Genomic DNA, 21,638 nt, shown 5'->3' with positions numbered 1-21,638 from the left:
GGCCGCATGTGTTAAAGTTTACAAGGATGTGAAAAGACTTGCGACTTCCTATCACCTCCATTTGTGAAAAATAATTTGTATTTATAATGCAGTTATATAAGAGCACTTTGCGTTGCCTTGAAGATTGTAATAATATGTCACAGATATGCATACTGTTGATTAAATCTATTTTAATGTATGGTTGTTAAAATATGGCATTGGCCGGACAATTGCAAATCACTTAAAGTAGCATAATTCACGACAGCCTTTCACATACATGTGATTTTGATCAAGTGTTTTTCCGTATTAAAACAGTACATTTCCTGTTGTAACTTTAATGCTAAAATCCCGATGACAGTGATGTGTTGTGAATTTAAAATATATACATTAGCATGAATTCGACACAAATATCGTGTTGTTGGAAGTTAAAGTCTCTGCGTAGTATGAGCCGATATAAAATGTGACGTGACAACTGAGCGTGCATCAAGTTGTTTGATGTATAGCAAAAACTCATTCAACTGAAGTAAAGTAAAATAAGGTCACTTCCGTCCTAATATCACTAGACTTTCAAATTAAGGGTCCGGGTAAGGCCAAACGAGCCAGAAATGGTAACAAATGTGAGCATTTTTGCAATTCTGTTGTATTTCTAGGCTTTAGGAGGAAAAAATAACCAAACACACGAAGAGTCATCACCTCATTTTAACGTTTTACATTACAGAAATTACAGAAACTTTTTTAGAAAGTTATGATGCAGTGAAAACAGTTCTAGAATTTTACATCCACATATCCCTTATCGAACAAAAATTAGCAGAAAAGTTACTTGCTGTATAGGCTTTTTCCATTTCACACTGGTATGTTTTTAAGAAACAGATTCATATGTCTTGCTAATATACCACAAGTCGTTTTTTAGTAATATTTTTGATCCATAAAAAAATAGTGTATGGTCACATAAACTGATAATTTTATTCTGAAATAGCGTGTGCGTTACAAGCCGGGAAACAATCGCTTTGGGCTCTCACTGCGAATTAATCTGTACCAAACAAGATTTCATCCGCGTGTTTCTTCTCATTTTTGCGGAAATGATGTTATTTCCAAATTCTATTATGTAAATATAATTGCATAATCGCGCATTTCTGGTAAAGTGTCATGTGGCAATGAAGTGCTATGCCAAATTAGACTGCACTACTCGAAACTCCAAACAATTCGTAAGTGTATGGTAGTAGATTGCCATGATGATGCAAAATAGGAACCGAAAGTACAGGCAACAAAGGAACTTTGTGTTGCTACAAGTTCACCTTTTCAATAAACTCCCCAAAGCCCTCCCTGACGAAACCATTAAATGTGGAGCAAGCGTAAACATTTTGCTATAAAATGACAGAGAAAGTCTGAGTAGGAATCTGAAGAGTGCACGAGTTTGGGAGTGCGCATGACAGTCCTTGGCTTGCAAGCGACTCTTCTGCTAACCTGCCTTCCTTGAGATCGTTTCTCAGAAAAGGCTGTCTCTGTTTGGTGTTCACATGAACGCCCAAGTGTCACACCATCAACCCACAAGTTTCAATGTACCTTGGGTACATTCTTGGATTCGTGACTTTTAGCTTTTTCCCCTTTTTTAATTTTTTTTTATTTTTATTTTTACATAGCCCATGTGTTGCCTTGAGTTTAGTTTTACAGTCTTCGGGATTGTCTTAGCCCACGCCCGTGTATAGGATGAAGTAAACGCTGATTATGTAATGCTCTTGGGGAAAGGCGGTCATCGGACTCTTCCTTCATGTCGTGTGTCAAAAACCACAACGATCGTGGGGAAGGACGACGACTCGCACGGCCACATATATTGCATTCTGAAACGCATAATACAAAATATTTTCCTCGCATTCCTTCCTCTGAGTCTAGCAAGCATGCGCATGAGACAGTGCCCAGCTCTGGCCTAATTTGGATATGGTAATAAGGCTCCCGCACTAGCCAATGGGAGACGAGTTCTTGTGCACATGACGCCGATGGACCGCTTGGAGGGCGGGGTCAAGCGCGGAGCTGAGGTTAAAACCAGTGGCGAAGACACAGCGCATTCAGTGTAGGGAGAAGCAGGGACTCAATATGAGGGGGAACTTTGTTACTATAAAACTTAGGAATTATTGCAAAATATTGTAAAAATTATCAAAATCCCTCAAGAATCAATAACCTGCCCCTAGGATTTGGGTTTTTAGTTTAGTACGCCCGGAAAGGGCTTCTACACTCACTATTCTGACACTTTTTTGAAAGAATGTGTGAGACAGACAGTTAGCCAGCTAGCTAGCTAGCTGAGAGGTGATACAAGCGGCAGGAGAACAAAAGATTTTTTTTGCGTTTTGGCCGGTTGTACTGACACCAAGTCCATGCAGAACGTGTCATTACCATCACAATGCCCGTTTTACTTTTTCTGATAGATACGTCCGCTTCAATGAACCAGCGCACCCATCTGGGCACTACCTATCTGGACATAGCAAAAGGCGCTGTTGAGACTTTTATGAAGGTACTGTAACCACGGGACACATTCACATTGGGAGATCCTGGAGGGGGGGTTGCGATTCGGATCATCTTTGTACTGTGGCGAGCTCGCCTGTCAAACCCGGACATCTCGGTAACCGTAAATAATGCTCTCTCTTCTGCTATTTCCACAGCTCAGAGGGAGAGATCCGGCGAGTCGAGGGGACCGGTATATGTTGGTAAATTTTGAAGACGTTCCGTACGGCATAAAGGTAGAGTTTGTTTTCGGGTCATGTCCGGCTTTACATTTCGCAGACCGACTGTCCTTCCATCGCTCCGCAACCACGTTGTGATCGCTACATCAATTGTGTCGAGAAAAATCTTCAGGAGGAGCTTTCATACCCCTTTTAAAACATGGCCGACATTTTGTTTCAATGTGTGCAGCAAGGAACTCTGGGTGTTATTTATACAGCGAGGTGATATCTGGGGGAGGAGGAGGAGGACAAGGAGGGAGGGAGGGTAGCAGACTAGTCTTAGTTTACTTGTTTGGGGCAATATTGCCTCGGACCCTATTTACGACTTTGTCACTGCTTTAAAAATGCTAATTATCCAAGTGTGGCGCATCAGCTGCTGTGCTGTCAAAAGTTATTTAAAACGGAGAGGAAGTGACCTAAATACATGCTTATCATACATCATAAAAAGCCATCTAATAAAATATAATGTGTTATGATGTCTTTCTCCCACAATACTGGTGTACTCATCATTTATTTTTTATTTTCTTATCCTTCTTTTTTTCCCCTGCTAAAGGCTGGGTGGAAAGAGAGCCATGCCACTTTTATGACCGAGCTGAGGAATCTTCAAGCAACTGGACTGACATCTATTGGCCAGTCCTTGAGGACCGCTTTTGATTTACTTAATCTCAATAGATTAGTGACTGGGATAGACAACTATGGACAGGTATGTAGCACTGGAAGAGGCAAGAGAAGAATTGAGGTTTAGATGAAAGGTGCGACTTGGCCCACACCGTTCCCTCACAACCCCCCACCCCGACCCCTCCCCGCCCCCCCAGTCTTATAAGCATCAACCACCTGCAACCTGTTACCCCACACTTTCAAGTGCTCATGACAATCATACATAATGGAAGTGCAAAAAGACACAACTATCAACTTGGTAACAGTCATGCATAGGATTTTGGAGTTCTGTGCCAAACGGTTTGCGGTAAATCTGACGCGCTGTGGTTATTACCAGCTTCATGGGTAGGGAAGCAACAAAACGCTCAGTTTTAACATCTCGTACTACTTTTGTTTTTAATAGTTTTGTCTTTTCATTGCAAATTTATCAATGATCAGAAGTTCAAAGAAGCCTCTAAGATATTTACGGCAAATGCCCGGTTTCTCCCGTTTCATCACAGAATGTTTTCCATTTGTTTGAAAATTTGAAAGGATTTGTTTCCACCCGCTTGGCACGCTAATCGTGCATTGCAAGAGGGCCCACACTTGCAATACCCTTGTTAAGACCGAACATGGCAAATATTTTTGGGTGATCCCGCAAAGTCTGGAGCTAATTCAGAATTACTGGCTTTCATTCCAAAAGCGCTGGCTAATGATCTCAGGTACAAAGATAGTTATGACAGTTAGAAGCTCCCCCCCGAATGACTTATGTGAAACAGTTGATGACTTTCAACATTTCTTTTATCGCGTAATGGGTTTATTATGATTCACAATGGCCCCCTGTGTTTGGTTTGCTGTCTTAAAAGCGTATTATTAGAATCATTTTGCAGCCTCTACCCCTTTTTGGGTGAGTCAGCGCACTGCTGGTGTGTCTATAAGGTGGACGTCTTTTGACAGTGTGGAGGTAAGTCTGACAGCAGCAGTGGTGCCTGATAAACTCGCATTGAGTCGATTGCAAATTTAAGGTCCAGACCCTCTTGCCCATTGCATATTAAAAAAAAAACAACAACATTTTGAATACTTTTAAATGCCGATTGCCAGACATGCTGCAAAAGCCTTTTCAAGCAATATGGGCGCAGACATGTTCCCCTGAATACAAACTGCCACTGTGAGGTCAAGGTTGCTGTGTCCCTTACTGCTCACCAGTGACCTCTAATGACAGATTGCCGGTATTGTTTGTTTTACGACCAGGGAAGTCCGTGTCACATGAATTGACACGGTCCACGGTGTGACTTTGACAGCTTGAGCAGGATTTTAATTATTACTAATTAGTGTCTTTTGATTACAGTGTCAGAGTCCTGAGTAGCATAATGGCTGATCAAACAGATGCAGTTAATGTTTTGTCATTTAATGGTCTTCCCTTTTAGATAGTCAAAAGAATCTATCATTATTTCAGAGTATGCATTTTATTTGAATATGATTCTTATTCAGTAAGGCCACAATGACCTCACATTGCTAATTTTATCCAACTTAGTGTGTAACCTTTTTCTCATGGGGCAGGGGAAAAGCAATGATGAGCAAAAATATTCAAGAGTCATTGACAGTTGAAATTTCTTTCATTATGAAAAATGTTAACGTTTGAGGTACAATTACCTTAGAATCCATTAATCGTATAAGAACATTTTCATTTTGTTATTCCACAGTTGCATATTTTTTCCTTTACTTCATTAACTCATTTTCTGAATCACTTTTAAAAAAGTCTTATTCAGACCAAGAGCGTTAGTCTACGCTGTCAAATGCTCGCCCTTTTAATTCAAACTCCAAGTCGAAAGCAGTTCATTAATGAACCCAGTCTTCACTGAGGTGGTGCTTTTTCTTTGTAGAACAAAGTTGTCTCGTTCCCTATCAAATATGTTTCAATGACGGAATCAAATCAAAATGTCTTCGTCTTGTACTCAGTCAGCATCCTCAGTGTGATGCTCCCAAGTGCTCCACGTAAAGGACAATAACCAGTTAGAAAGCCAAAGAGGGAGAAGACAAAGGGGAGTTAATATTGCCCTGGAGTGCTTCCCTCTGCTGTAACAAAGAGCCCTCCAGGTTGCCAGGCATCAGAGATGACTCTCCCATGGGAGACCGAGGAGAGTATATAGAGGTGGAAGCAGAGGGGGAGCCTGCTGTTAATCCTGACTCTGGTCCAAGGGAGAACTGGAGAAGGGGAAAGGAATCGTGTGAGAAAATTAGATGACAGTCGTGTGTAATCACTTTGGCATGGGATTTTTTTTTTCATTTGTTTCCAACTGATCCGATCGTTGCAGGGAATCCTTACGAAAGAAACGTGTAATTCCCCACATATGGAAGTGTGTCAGCACTTTGTGTTGGCTAAAACAACAAGAAAATTGCAGTACGTTTTGTTCAAATTGGAATTCAAAATTCCAATGAATGCTTTGGCATTTTTACAAAAACAATCTATTGTCTCCCCTTACAATAACTGATGTTATTGATGTTTTTGATATGATATTTTGGATGAGGTTGTAGATGATGGTACCGAAGCGAGTCTTTCTGCGGAGTAACTGATCTACTTGAGTTCAAACTGAGCTGCTGTGCACCCATAAAAAGCTGTATACCTGCCTGAACAGGACAACTTTTTACACCTCCGCAGTGAGGCCCAGTGCGCTGCCTGTCGGCTTGCGCAAAAGTGGTTGAGCTTCCTGGGTTCCTTTGGCCTCGTGCAGCCTCCACGGAGATCCCACATTGTCGGGCGCTCGCTTGCAAATGCAGCTCTGCTCCAGTTTCATTTCATCAGTGCAAAGTGCTTGTGTCAGGGGGTCCTCAGGTAATGCACTCTGTCACGGAGTTGAGAATAAAGGGGGGGCATAAACTGGCACTCTGATACTGTGCTCGTACGTTCAAGTAGAGTCACTCTCGCAGCAGACTGCAAAAGCTGCAAGGTTTTTTTTGTGTTATTACCATGGGTCAGGCTTCTCTTTCTGACAACCACTCACCTAAAATAGACCACGCTAAGTTATCCTTATGACAATGTGTGCTATAAGTCCTCATGAATGCCTCCCTTTCATAAAGCCATCAATGTGGAGCTGCTGAATCCTGCCTTTATTTATTCATTTTGCTTCAGTCATTCAGTCGTTTGGCTCTTCATAAATATTTACGGATGTGTTCTCTCTTTTTGATGTGCCTCGATGCAGGGGAGGAATCCCTTCTTCCTTGAGCCCGCCATTATAATCGCCATCAGCGACGGCAACAAGTTGACGAGCGGCGGTGGAGTTCAGGATGAGGTCAGTCCAAACAGCACTTTTTTTTATTATTTTTTTCACATTTCGCTTCGGCTCGCAACGTCTGAGAACTCACTTTACAACTGCTGTTACTCTTCTGGAAGGTAAAGTTAATTGCGTGGACGGCAAAATAATCTGCTTATTATTATTTTCTTGATTTGTTATTAGACAGGTTTTTGGTCCTGTCACGAGATTTCAGAGCCAAATTTTGAATCTCAAAAGTGATATAGCATTTATTTTATTTTGCCAAAAACAGAAGTTGTAATTGCGGTTTATTCTACAGAATTTGGGATTTGTGCCTTTAATGAACGAACTACTTAATGTTAAAAAAAAACAACCCAAAAGAGTCTCATATGTCCACATCCAAATTGAATGTGCAAGGCGTGTCCCTTTAACGACTGATGGAGTCAGCTTTTGGCTGGAGAAACAAGTATGCATTCAAGTAAATCCTCCGCTCTGCAGCAACTGCCTAATTTAAGGCTTTGTGATCGTTCAAACCAGGCAAAGCAGTGTTTGGTAGCGTGACCGACTTTAATTGCAGCTCTCCGGACTGTTGTTACAAACTTTGGGGTGCCAAACATTCATAGGACCTCGCAACCGCCACTTGTAAAGCAGTATTATTGAAAGAAGACTGTTTGTATGAGACGTGGTAACAGCATTTCTCTTCAGACTCGATTCCTTCAGAAGTATTTTTTGCAATCGCTTGATTATATTTTCTCGCAAATATCTTGTGCTTTCTTTTGAAATGACTTTGAATGACTTTCGTAATACATTGATTTGGACCGCGCAGAATGGCGCACCTGCCTTGTTAGCGCACCCAAAGGAATTAGTGAATTGGAAAGGAAAGGCCTTTGCAACTATTACATAATTTCATCGCAATAGTTTTCGCTCATTCTTCTGCTCTTGGCTTCCCTCCTCCCAGCTCCATCTGCCCCTCACCACCCCGCTGCCAGGCAGCGAGCTGACCAAGGAGCCCTTCCGTTGGGACCAGCGCCTGTTCGCTCTGGTGTTGCGGATCCCCGGCAATGCTTCGGTAGAGCCCGAACCCCTCGGTGGCGTCCCGTCGGACGATTCTCCCATCACTCCCATGTGTGAAGTCACCGGCGGTAGGAAAAAAAAAACTTAGGGAGCATGTGACGGGTCGAAATGCGTTTAATGCTACTTTATGTGTTGTAGTGAATGACTTCATCCAGACCGAACTCTAGGGGGGTTAAACAGAGCTAGGAAAATCCTGGCTGACCCATTGTACCCCGGCTGGAATCTCTTGAACCTGCTGCCCTCTGGTAGAAGGTTCAGGAGTATCAGCAGTAGGACAAACAGACTCAGAGATACTTTATACCCGTGGGAAATCAGGCCACTAAATGCCTGAGCCCCATTTTCACTGGCCTTTGAAATGTTGTTGTAGCAGTGTGGCATTTCTACATGTTGATTTATTATTTTACATTATTTATATTATCTTACTTTCTGACTTTTTTCGCACGACGGGAGGGAAGCCCAAACCAATTTCGTCGTAGCTGCATTTGCAACGACAATAAAGGATATTTGATTCGATTTGAAGATGTGCAGCTCAGGCTCCACTGTGGAGCAGCTATTTCCTTTTGCTAAAAAAAAAAAAAAAAAAAAAAAGGAGTTTGTGTGTACAAATATATTTGCTCCGGACTGTGGAAATTTCTCCAGCGTACGGGAGTCTGGTAACACAATAATAGGTTGTGGTACAAATGTGGGAAGCAGGTTTTTTATTTTCTCTCTTGAAGCTATATCTGCTTCTGAGGCACCACTTTGAATTTGAACATTTCTCAGCCAGCCTTGCTCTGCGAGTGTCCTCATTTTGTTATTTATTTATTTATTTTTGTTCTTAAAGTCCCACTGATCACTAATACGAATCGTCTCCTCTGCATTTGACCCATCCCCTGAGGGAATGGTGAGCGGCAGTGACGCCGTGCTCGGCAATCATTGGGTGATCTAACCCCTCTAAGTCCACTCCAAATTTCTGAGTGGCAAACAGGGAGGCATTAGGGACCTTTTTTTTTTTTTTTTTTTTTTTACCTTCCTTTTATTTTAGCCTTTGGTATAACCAGGCTGGGGGTCGATCGACCTCCACGACCTCCCAATCTCTGGGTGGACACTCAGCTGTCGTATAACCGTAAATCGCTGCAGTTTTGCTATTTCCGTTTGAATTTATTTAAATTGTCCTCGGCATCGTTGGTTTAACTTGTTTCTGTCTCCAAATAATTAATTGACTTGGTCTCTGTTTCTGTCGATCACGCCGAATTTTTATGCAGTTTTTTTTTTTTTATGTCTTAATTACAACTTTTCTCAGTCCATTGAGATTTTGCACAACAAACATCAGGCCTGGAGCTCAACAGATTATGCAGTAAAGACGAGCTGGCGTTAATGACGCTTCTTGCTCATCATCTGTCTCATTATTGCTTTAACTTCATTTGTATTTTAATGTTTGCGTTAGCAGGAGTTGTATTTCAGTTGTAGAGGAGTGGCACTATTTGCTTATTCCGGGGGAAAAAAATAAAACCCTCTCTTAACCATGTTTGTCTTGGGAGGGACAATTTCTGCTGACGAGCCCGGTGCAACATGCCAGTACAAGCGCTGAGTGTTCGCAACAACAGGGCGAAATGGCTATTTCCTGTGCTTCGCTGTGTGGATGAATCATGCTTACGAAAAGCAGAAATAAGAGACAATATGTCCAGAATCTTATTTAAAGCAAAAAAAAGAGGCGTATAAAAAAATAAAATAAATACGATTCAAGTTATTTTTAAAATTTAAACACAAACCTTGGGAATCACACTAAATGTGATTGAGTATTGATCATTTTGACACAGTCCCGTTGTGACGATACAAACCGCAGGTTTCATTTTTGAGACGCTCGCTACACTTTTGCAGACCTCGATGACTATGATTAAGTTGGCCTTCTTGCCTCCCTGCATGCCTACTTTAGCAATATTCTGCCCTGGCTGAAGCGTCCTCGCTGTCTGCAAAGTGCACTCTGGCCCCCCTTCTTTTTTTTCTTTTTTTTTTTAGGTGAAGCAGATGTCGGGGCGAACACTCTAGAAAGATATTGATGGCTGGTTAAGATTAACATGCGCACAGAGAGCGCGAGCCGAGCAAAACCGCAGCGCTGTGGCACGGCCGGCGCCGTTGAATGAAGAACATGACACAGCTCTATTGTCGCTGCCAGTCGACAGTGCACTGCCCAACCATTACTGCTGATGGCAGACTCAACACAAAGCCACGGCCCTATTGAAATGTGGAGTGAATGGGTGCAAAGCAAGGTCATTAGAGGTGAAGTTGGTCGGCAAAAGTCTGAATTAGGACAGTCGGTTTGATGTCTGTGCATAGTCCTGTGCTACATTTTATTTTATTTTTTCACCCCCTGCCATTAAAGTTACAATACTCATCATGTTCATGTAGCTTTTGAGATATTTCATGCAAGGTCCCAAATTTTCTATATTTTTTTATTAGGAACTCCTGTGGAGCAGCTATTTATTTAAAAAAAAACAAAAAAACAAAAACAACTTATTACTTCTAAAACTACTAACCTAATTATCCCACGAGACGTTACGGTTGTCCAAAAATAAATAAATAAATAAATAAAAAAACAAAGCTGTTTGCTAAAGCGCTGCCTTTTAGCTTCCTGCTAAAACTGACAACTTATTGCACATTCCATATACGTGGAAAGGAGATGGGAGCACTTGGTGATGCGAACCAATGAGAGTTACTAGTATCGTTTGCTACTCGGCAATTTTTCCCCCCCCGTTTTCACGCACACGCTTATTGAAAGGTGGCGCAAGAAAAACGGAAGAGAAGAATAGACTTTTCTTTCTTCTAAAGGGTTCATTGACAGCCTGGAGACGCATTGTGGATATAAAACAAAATTGATACGGAGAATTTTTGCATTATATATGAGCTTTTTAAAGTTATTCCTGTGGAAAATGTAATGAAAAGGCACTCGACTTCACCAATATGTAGACGCGGCTGAGCGCTGAGAAGTCGTGTTTTCAGTGTAGCAGTGGCTCTTATTTCATTTAACGCTTAAGCGGCTCCTGCGTTGACAAGAACCCCAGGAGAGTTATCGGCCGCCTCTGCAGCTCCACAGAGCCCTCCAGACTCTCACAGCTCAGAGTTTTGTTTTAATGCCTCGTTGACTATTTGAATCAGCCTCATCCTATGCCAGCAAGCATCTGTTTTTAGTTCGGCGAAGCTCTGATCAGGACACCGCACACGGCCACCTGTCCCACATCGCAATTTCAGACAGAGACCGGCTGTTATTCTTTGTCTGAGTTTTTTTTCTTTCTTTCTTTTGATCATTGTTATTGTTCAGGTGTTGGCCAAATTTACACACCCATCTTTTTAGGAGTGGATTCGATCCGCTTTTGACGAGTTGTAACAAGCAATTGGTGCTAGCCTTTGCTAAAGTGATTAGCTCGGATAGCTGCCGCGGTGGCAGTTTTGAAGGCTTTTCCCTGTTGAAAATATGGCCCCTTTTGCTTTACTCTCAACAGGCTTTAAGCGTTCAGGTAATTTACCCTCCATTTCCAAATGTTTTCTTTCGGGCCGTTTACCAGATGAAAACGTAAAAAAAAAAATGAATCCATTTGTGTATGGGAACGCTCGGTCTGGACGCCAGATTCGGCGAGGCTGACGTAAGAGCGTGTTAATCTCCATCAGCTGAGTTGGAATGTCATTCCGCGCAATTATGCGCGAGCCACTGTGATGGATGTGTTCTGATGATAACGAGAACCCGCATTTCTGACGCTAACCAGTTCAACATGCGACGAAATGGGACTTGATGATAACTGCTGCCGGTGTCCAAAAATCCAAACCGGCTTCTTGACTTGACTTTTACTTCTTTTTTTAAAATTTTTTGAATTTAGTCTTCCTTCCTCAGCATTTCATGACGGGTTGTGTGTTGCAGGGCGATCCTACAGCGTGTTCTCCCAGCGTATGTTGAATCAATGTCTGGAGTCTCTGGTGCAGAAGATCCAGAGTGGGGTGGTGATAAACTTTGAGAAAACGGGGCCCGACCCTCCGCCTTTAGAGGGTAAGAGACACATTTGTTTTATTCCACCATCTGCTACACTGCACATGTTTGATTTATGGACGCTGCCTTTTTGCGCCTAGGTGTTTCCTCGTGCTCTCTGAGCAGCTTCATTGCCATCTACCTGAAACAGCTGCTGGATTTTTATCCCTCGAAATGCCACCTTTGAAATTTAACCGCCCGCGCGGCGTTAATGTTCGCCCAAAGTCATGCCGTGCCTCGCAAACGCCTTTTTTTTTAATGCGCAGCTGCTAATGTTGTTTTAACTCTTAAACCGCGCGCCTCTCTCCATCCAGATGCCGCTCCCGAGACGCTCAAGTCTGGTGTGCAGCCTTGGCATTGTTGTCACAAGCTCATCTACGTGCGGCCGAACCCTAAAACGGGTGTTCCTATCGGCCACTGGCCCATCCCCGAGGCCTTCTGGCCAGACCAGAACTCCCCGACACTGGTAAGAAAACACTCGGGGGGGAAAAAAAAATCTAATCTCAGATTTCACACGCCGATGAAATAGTTCTCACAGTTTCATTATCCTCCCTGACCTTCGTGTGTGGCTCATATATCTTGCTGACAACCGCCAAAAGAGATTAATCTATGAGTTTGAGTGCTATCTATGAGTCAAATCTATATTTGATTGAGTCTTAACGGTGGCGTTAAAATAGCCATTATTGGATTGTCAGGCAAACACTTCTGTATGAAGTTAATAAACAACCTAAAATTGAAGAAGTCGAAGCCATAAAAGAGAAATATGTCTGCAACATTTATTGTATGAAGCTGAAAATCACCGGCAAATATAAGGCGCTTGTGTTGTCTGCTGTTCTGTCCTACATTGCATGCCGGGCTCAGTCGTTAAACGAGTTTGCAACTACGTATAGAAAATAATTTACCCTTCTTTATGAATGCAATCACAGCCGTAATGATGACAAAGAACTGCAGTCTAACCAGCGGGAGCTGGCGGCTCGCCTTAGTGGGTCTCTGAGCACCCGAGGGCCTGTCAAAGTACGGGAAAGAATCAATGGATTCACTCCTGACAAACGGTGATTGTGATGTGCGGAGCTGGAACGCGAGTGTCCCTGTATTTAATTCATGCAGTCACCTGAGACAATGGCTGTCATGTCATAATCCCAGAAAGCGCCCAGGCTTCGACAACGGCCGAGTCATTGAGCCGAGAGTGTAAAGACAAGGCCAGACGAGAGCAATCATGAAAAGGAGCGAAGACTATCAGGAGGTCCTGATTAACGATAAGTTATCAGCTGGGGACACTTTAAGATGTTGCGCCAAAAAAAAAAAAATTATATACATATGGAGAAAAAAAAATTATATACATATGGAGATATATATATATACATATATATATATATATATATGTATATATATATACATGTATATATATATACATGTGTATATATATACATGTGTATATATATATACGTGTATATATATATACGTGTATATATATATATATATATATATATATATATACATATATATGTATATATATATATATATATATATATATATATATATATATATATATACATATATATATGTATACATATATGTGTGTGTGTGTGTGTAAAAAGCAAGTCCTGATTGCAACCTGCAGCAATGGCAGACGACAGATTTTAACTATTTACCGCCTCCTCTGTGCTTCCATCCAGCCCCCGCGTTCAGCCCATCCCCACGTTCGGTTCTCCTGTCTAGACTCCGAGCCCATGGTGATAGACAAGGTGCCCTTCGACAAGTACGAGCTGGAGCCGTCGCCACTCACGCAGTACATCTTGGAAAGGAAGTCGCCGCACACCTGCTGGCAGGTACGGCCCCGGCGCGGACGCTGATTGTCACAATCAAATCTTAAAAAAACAAAACAAAACACGCAATCTCAAAGCCACGTTTTCTCGGACACCGACGTCCATTTCCTGATTTTTTTTTCTTTTTTTTTTCTTTCAGGTGTTTGTTTGCAACAGTGCCAAGTACAGCGATCTCGGTCAGCCGTTTGGCTACCTCAAGGCCAGCACGGCTCTCAACTGCGTCAACCTGTTTGTCATGCCCTACAACTATCCCGTACTGCTGCCGCTTCTGGGTGAGACTGTGAACACTGAGTAGCGCCGTCCTGTGGAGAGAAAAAGAGAAGCAGTCGTGACACTTTGATACAGAACACGCATGTTTTGCAAGAAGAAAATATGTCTGTCTGTCTTCTGAACTTGGATTTGCCAAACCTTTTTTTGTTCTTTCATATATAAAAATGCTTATTATTTAGCCGTTTTGTGCAGTTCACAGCGAGATGACATCTAACATCTGCTCTCTCTCCACTTTCGAAGACGACTTAATCAAAGTGCACAAGTTCAAGCCTACCATCAAATGGCGGCAGTCCTTTGAGAACTACCTGAAGACCATGCCTCCGTACTACATCGGGGTAAACCGACTTGCACTTTTCCCGCTTCATTTGCTTTGGGGTGGAACAGGAAGAGCATATAAAAAAAAACAAACACTTCACTTCAGAAATCAAAATTTGCTGATCTGATCTCTCCGCAGTCCCTGAAGAAAGCGCTGAGGATCATGGGAGCGCCAAATCTGCTGGCTGACAACATGGAGTACGGCCTCAGCTACAGCGTGGTCTCCTACCTGAAGAAGCTCAGTCAGCAGGTTCGAGGGCTTCCGGATGCTCAACTTTCATGCGTGCAACGTGTCGCTCACATCGCTTGTCTTGAGGCTTCGCCGCCGGTCAAATCACCCGTTTGACCCTTTTCCCCTTTTTTTAGTCGAAGATCGAGTACGACCGCTTGATCGCCTTGATCGGTAAGAAGGCCCCCCCAGACGCCGGCATGAAGGTGCGCTGGCGCGGCGGAGGCATGTCCCTGGCGCAGCGCAGGGATTTCATGCAGCAGCTGCAGAGCCTGACGGGCGATATTCCTCTGCCCGCCGAGCTCAACCCCAAGGAGTTCCAGGGCTTCCACCTGGCGCTCCTCAATAAGGTGAGTCTGTGTGATTTTCAAGGGGAAATCTCTGGCAAATATTTGAGGCCCTCCTGTGTTTTTTTTTTTTATGTGAGCTTTAGGTAGTTTGATCTTTGACGGGGCACATTTAAAGGTCCAGTGTGTGAAATTTGGCTTGATTTCTGATGTTTATATTGATACAAGTTTAACATACTGCCATTTGTTCTTCCTATCCTGATGACAGTTCTCATATATGTTTTTTAAGGAAGCCTGTCTGACAGTGCTTTAAATACGAACGCTGTCAATTGAAAATTTTACACACTGGACCTTTAAGTGGGAGCGACTGAAAACAGGAAAGGCCTCAGCTTTGACTCCGCGTGGTCACACGCACGACTGAAAACGCCGTAGCGTGCACGCTAGGCTGATGGTGAGCTGTGTCGTATCATAAGAGAAGACTGAAGAGAAGCGGCATCTGCGAGTTGGTGGCCGAGAAACACACTGAAGCACCCACAGCTTAGCATCTTACAATAGCGCTGTCAACAAGTGGACATACAAACAAAGGAATAAGAGGCACAAATCGTAGATCTGTAATCCGCCGCTCGATATGTCACAGGGAAAGCGTGCGTGCAAAAACCTGTGTCGTGTGCGTGTGACAGTCTCTGCCCGTCTTCTCCTCATTTGCACCACATTTGCATCTCTCCTTTGGTCCTCACCAACCAGAGCCTGAAGCCTCAGACTTTCAGGAATCCGTATGACATCCCCCGCAGCCATCTGCTGGACCAGCTCAGCCGAATGAGGAGGAATCTGCTCAACACCAGCGTCTGCAATCTCAGGGGCCAGGACTCGGGTAGGTCGCAGCTCACGGTCTGAGTTTGACCGTCAGAGTGCTGCACGCTGCCCCTTCAGCACACCTTAAAGGTCCAGTGTGTCAAATTTTTAAGGAACCCCCGCCTGACAGCAGGTTGCATATTTAGGCCACAGTCTGGCGGGCTTCCCTAAAAAAAAAAATGGCGGCGCAAGATGGCAGCTAACGAGGAGCAAGACTCTTATTGCTCTATGCACACTACCAGTCAAAAGTTTGGACACACCTGTTTCTTCTTTATCGTTACTACTTTCTGCACTGTAGCTACATACTGAAGACGAATGTGGATTAATGTGGCAAAAGAAGAAATGTTGAATACCTAAATGTATTATGTTGTATATGTTTTATATGAAGGGTGGCTGTTCTAGATCATTATTTCCCACTTTTCGTTTAATACATATTCCATATGTGTTCATTCATAGTTTTGATGCCTTGAGGGAGAATCTACAATGTAAATAGTCATGAAAATGAAAGAAAAACCATCAAATTAGAAGTATGTGTCCAGATTATGACTAGTAGTGTATATTCTTATGCTATATTTGAGAGCCATTCTAAGGGTAGGAATACCAAATGCCTTCTATTGTACTGCAAGTATACTCATTTATTAATATATTTATGGTCAGTATGTTAAGCTTTTACCATTATAAAAAAAAAATCATAAATCAAGCCAGATTTTACACACTGGTCCTTTTAAACTGTCGCTGTGCATGGTGTGGTCACTACTTAAAGGTGGTGTGAAAGATTAGCTATCTATTGATTGATTTTTTTTTTATTTATTTTTTTTTTAATAAACCCTCGCCCTACAGACCAGCTCCACAGCGTGCCAATAGCCCAGATGGGTAACTACCAGGACTTCCTCAAAGCCGCCCCGCAGCCCCTTCGAGACGCCGACCCCGAGCAGCCGAAACGCCTGCACACATTCGGCAACCCCTTCAAACTCGACAAGAAGGTGACCGACTCCGATCGGCCTCAATTTATTTATTCATTTATTTTTCTTTTGTTTCACAGTCGACTGGTGTAGTACAAGCGCCTGCAAACCACAACCATTTAAGCTGACCACCTCCCTTTGCGCCTCCCTCAGGGCATGATGATCGACGAGGCCGACGAGTTCGTGACGGGCCCCCAGAGCAAAGGGAAGAGGCCGGGAGACAGCAGCAACATGCCCGGCGGAGGACCCAAGAGACGCCGCTGCATGTCGCCCCTGCTGCGTCTGGGACGAGCCTACACGCCCCCGGTGACGCCTCCCGCAAGCCCCCGACCGACCTCGGGTCAGATTCGTTGTTCAGACCTCCTACTAATGAATGACAGTCATTGTTGGAAACTCCTTGTTGTTGTTGTTGTTGTTGTTGCGTGCTCAGTCTTACGAGAACTGGGAGGACCAACCAGTGAGAGAGAGAGTGAGAGAAAGGAAAACCGGAAAAACCAGAAGTCGCAATAACGAATGTTAAAACGGTGTCAGCGGTGACATTTTCACGCTGCCCCTTGAGCAGTAGTGTCGAGTTCTAAATAGCCGCGGTTTGTGATTTCGAGAAGTTTGGGTGACAGACGGACTCGCACGCTTACCGACGTGAGTCACACGTTGCTCTTGTTTTGTTGATGGAGTGCGTTGCGATATACTGATAAGAACAGATGTAGCATTTTCCAAAAGCCCCCTTTCAGCGGTGTGATGATTTCTATTCCCGTCACCACAGTCGCACCGCAGCTACTTGCTCTGTTCCCTGGCAATACACACGACCAGGGGAAACTCGGCTAATTAAACTGACAAAAGCACAATTTTTTAAAAAAATTTTTCTTGAATTTGTTCAATTATATTGTTTTCCATTAGTGGCAGAAAATTATATGAGTGGGTAAATTTTGTTAATATGACAAATGAAGTCGGAGCTTTCACTCTAATGAATCACCAGAGTATTATTGCTCAGGATCAGCTTATCCCATCAAAATGAAACAAGTGGGGATGAAACAGAAATAGTGTGTGTGCGATACACGCTGATGAAGTAGCTGTGCTTACTGAGCTCATCGTCAGAGATACAAATGCACAATTTAGTGATCTCAGGGCTGTCGTGGTTAACGCGTTAATAACGCAAACTAACAGCTCCCTCTACTTCCCTCTACTCTACTGTGTCTCGTGCGTTAGCCACGAGCGATCCGCGTCAAGCTGGACAGGAAGTCACTCAAAGAAACACGAGAGAATCCTGCTTTTCATATTGTCAAAATCAAAGCAATTTTCAAAATAAGATACCGTGATTGAAAAACGCGATCATAATTGTGTACGTGGTATTGTGCACGCAAGTAAAAAGGAATTGTTGTGTTTGTAAACCTTAAAGGTTAGGATCATTGGCTTGAGAATACCTCAGGGTTCTGAGGGTTTTTTTTCGAGAGTATTTGGACAGTTGAAGTATGTAATCATTTTGGAATGTTCCAATGAAAATCAAAATAGAATATTTCCACAATTATTATCCTCTACAGTTTTTCCTAGAGGATCAGAAACACAATAAATTGCTTGTTAAATTACATATAGGACAGGGTGAAAAATGTGCACTTAATTTGTGATTAATCGCGAGTTAACTCGCTCCTATTACACACTAATGCGATTAATCACGATTAAAAATGGATTAAAAACAGCCGTAAGTGATATATATATAGCTTATATATATATGTATATATAACCTGCAGTGTTGGTTCACATGAACTTTAAACCCTCTGCATTTGCAAAAATTGCCAATTCACATTCAGCCCAGAATCATGTCAATTTTAGCAATAATCCAGCAACATTTGCTCCCACAGATGTGGACCTGGCCGACGGGTCGCAAGAACCTGAGTTGATCATCAACCACCTGAATCAGAACCACTACAGCTCAGACAGCTCGGACTCGGAGGCGGATTCCACCTCGGGGCCCGCCGACCACCCGGAGAACCACACGGACGGCGAACACAGCGACGACGATGGCAACGGGGACGGGTTAATCCAGGCGGGTGTGCCGGGCTGCGAGGGAGGGGCCGAGTTGGTGCTGATGGACGAGCAGCCGGCGCGCTACCTGTCACCCGCAGCCCTCAAGAAGCACATTCACACAGAGACCACCAAGGTTAACAACGAACTGAGGGCGCTCATCACCAAGGAGATCCGAAAACCCGGCAGACGTATGTAGACGAAATAATGTCCATCGGGGGGCATTCATTTTTCCCATTGGTTGAGTCCTGAATCTGTTTTTAATCCTGGACTCCAGCAGAGCTGCCACTAATAATTAATTTTCCAAAAAAAGGAATTCATTGAATTTAATTCTTTTGAATTTAATACTTTATTCAAGCATAAAAAACACAAATACCGTAAATAAAATAAGAAATAGAAAAAGCCTAATTCTCAGATCTATCTACTCAGACTAATATCCAGAAACCTGAATATGCTCGAAAACTAGTAGGAAGAAGTTTCACCTGCATCTCATTATAGTCTTCTTCAAAATGCATTAAGACAAGATATTATGTGCAGCTATTAAACATCATCAACTACCACATTACTGCAATTATATTACCATTATATTACAGCACTAAATTACCAAGGTTTGCATATAATACCGAGGCACTGTGGGTATTATGCACGTGCACTGTTGCAGTCTTATTTATTTAGACACTATAAATTTAAGTAATAGTCATAAGACTAGAGAGCAAAGATTTGTTATTGATACACCAACATTGTCATTAACTTGCGAGTCACATTAAAGGTTCAGTGTGTAACATTTGGACATTTTGGAGAGGGAAGAGCGACATCAAGTGGTTACATTTTAGACCGCAGCGTCACTCTCCCTCCCCCTCCTGAGCTTGCCCGTGAACTGCGGTGGCCTGCGCACCCAAACCTGAACACCTTCTTTTTTTTTTTAGCGTTATAGCGTTTATCCAAATTACGAAACGCTCTGTCAAATGGGCTTCCTTAAAAAAATATGGTTGCAAGATGGCAACTAACTAGGAGCAAGAGCCTTTGTTGTATAAATAAAAAGCATTCTATGGGTAGGAAAACCAAATTACTTGTATTTTACTGCAATTATGCACATCTATTAATGTATTTTTTCGGCTTTATATTAAAGCAGTGTGTATATATAGTAAAGCGTGTCGGGTCGCGCTTGAAAGTCACGCAGTGCAGTTACAGCGCCGCCCCCCCCCCCCCCCCCCCCTCGCTGCCGAGGCGGCACCGCTGATCCTGTTAATCGGTTATGTACCGCTTTACTGAGTTTGGAATCATAATTTTATGGTTGAAAAGTTACCTAGAGCTGCTTTAAGCTTTTACCAATATAAAAATCATAAATCAAGTCAAATATGCCACACTGGACCTTTAATCCACAATTTCCTCGTATGTGATGCAAAATAACGGTGAAACTGATTCATCTTTTTACCTTTCTGCTTCAGATTACGAGAAGATTTTCCACCTCCTGAAGCAGATCCAGGGAACGTTGGATACGCGACTCATCTTCCTCCAAAACATAATCAAAGAAGCAGCCAGGTAGGGACTTGAATCCTCCTCTCATGTCTTGGCTCAGCTGCGGCTTGAGGCAACCAGCAGCCGCTCTGCTTGGAAAACAAATAGTCTCCCCTTTATTTGTGCTGCTGTTTAGCTTAGTGCGCTTTGACGAGACTCTCTCCCTTTTTTTTTCTTCTTTTTTTTTTTGCCAAAACCAAGTAAACATTTTAAGTGGAAAAATCAAACCTTGACGTCTGCTTCCTTCACTCTTCCAAGGTTCAAAAAGCGCGTTCTCATCGAGCAGCTGGAAAACTTCCTGGAGGAGATTCACAACCGATCCAACAGCATGAACCACGTGGACACGCTCTGAGACCGGCTCATTGCCAAATTGGACCTGACAAGCCTCCTCAGACTTCCTTCTGAACCCCACCACCACCACCACCACGACCACCACCAACACCACCATCCATGGTTCCGGGGGGGCTCTCAATAAGAAGAAAGAAGAAGGCATCTCGCTCCCAGCACTGTCGCCTCGTCTTTCTCATTTTCTCGATTTTTTTTTTTTTTTTTTTTTCTTTCAGAGATCCAGGATATCTGAGGAGGTATTTTTTATTTATTGTTTTCCGACAGAATGAGACCTTTGGCCTGCGTTAAAGAAAAAAAAAAAAAAATCGAAGCACAGTTGTTTTCTAATCCGCGGACCCGTCCTGAGGTATTTCCTCTTCATCTTCTACTCCCCAGAAATTGATTTTCTTCCCCCTCCCCACCTCCCACACAAACATTTAGATGTTCAATGAGAGTGAATATGGGAGGAGTGGGAGACTTTTTCCTGAAGAGAAAAAAAACAAACCAGACGGAGCCGGGACGTTGGTGACTGACAGTGTTGGAAGGAACTGGAGGTTTGCGCGCGTGAGGCACTCGTGCGTTTTCAGCCAACTCAGGGTCAACTGGGATCTAACAGAGATGCTACGATAAAACTTTCCCCTTCTGCCTACCCCCCCTCCCCCACACCCTTCGGTTCCCCTCCCTCCCTGTTAGGTTTTCAGGTCCCCCCCCCCCTCCCAGGCGGTGTCGTGTGGGAGGATGAGTGTCTCTCGCGGTCGGTTTTAACTGATGAAATTCAATGTTTTGTACACTCCATTGACTTGACGCACTCCACTGCTGTGCTTCTGAAATGACTATGACTTGGCTTAAAGTGCTGAAACCAACAAAACAAAACAAAACAGATCGACGGTCTCCACTCGTGAAATCAGCAACTTTTAAGAGTCTTTTTGCGATCAGTGTTTTTCAGCGTGAGGCAAAGTCATAAAATTTGAAATGACGCAGGATCATTGGTTTATTTGGGGTTAAAATACAGGGACAAAAACAAAAAGCAGCTCAGGTACGCCAATGCATCAGAATCAGCAATAAGACCGGAGCTACTTTGACCCCGCAGCTTTTAAATCCCGGCTTTTACTTTGAAACGGCTGATATGCAAAAACACAAGCTGTCGCCCAGTGGAACTTTATTGAACGGAGGCCCCGATGCCAGCCTGTCGCATCCTGGTGGCCGCTGCCAAACAGCTTAAAACGCCTCACAACCCCACCCCCACCCCCACCCCCACCCCCACCCGACATGAATCTTAAACCAACCTCGTCTCTTTCTAACCGTGTCAATCTGAGAATGTTTATTTAATTTAAATGGGGGGGGAAACTACCTACGTCGCCAGGGTTCATTATCTTCTCATT

The 21,638-nt window shown here is 43.3% G+C and overlaps 1 protein-coding gene across 1 annotated transcript; it reads left to right on the top strand.

Annotated features, from left to right (window-relative positions):
- The first annotated feature begins 2,056 nt into the window (after nt 1–2,056).
- ints6 (integrator complex subunit 6) lies at nt 2,057–21,596 on the top strand. The gene is made up of 18 exons (XM_076031024.1): nt 2,057–2,485; nt 2,634–2,711; nt 3,247–3,396; nt 6,530–6,619; nt 7,539–7,722; nt 11,547–11,672; nt 11,966–12,117; nt 13,328–13,480; nt 13,617–13,749; nt 13,988–14,082; nt 14,202–14,312; nt 14,429–14,641; nt 15,323–15,449; nt 16,271–16,413; nt 16,546–16,732; nt 18,249–18,602; nt 19,860–19,953; nt 20,188–21,596. Exons 1-18 carry the CDS (start codon nt 2,375–2,377, stop codon nt 20,279–20,281), a joined length of 2,595 nt encoding a protein of 864 aa, XP_075887139.1. The 5' UTR covers nt 2,057–2,374; the 3' UTR covers nt 20,282–21,596.
- Nucleotides 21,597–21,638: the final 42 nt, after the last annotated feature.

This window comes from Nelusetta ayraudi, unplaced genomic scaffold, assembly GCF_046127955.1.
Source record: "Nelusetta ayraudi isolate G7.1 ecotype Tasmania unplaced genomic scaffold, CSIRO-AGI_Nayr_v1 ptg000031l, whole genome shotgun sequence".
NCBI lineage: Eukaryota > Metazoa > Chordata > Actinopteri > Tetraodontiformes > Monacanthidae > Nelusetta > Nelusetta ayraudi.
Note: the sequence above shows the minus strand (reverse complement) of the source record. Positions and strands in the feature narration are given on the sequence as shown.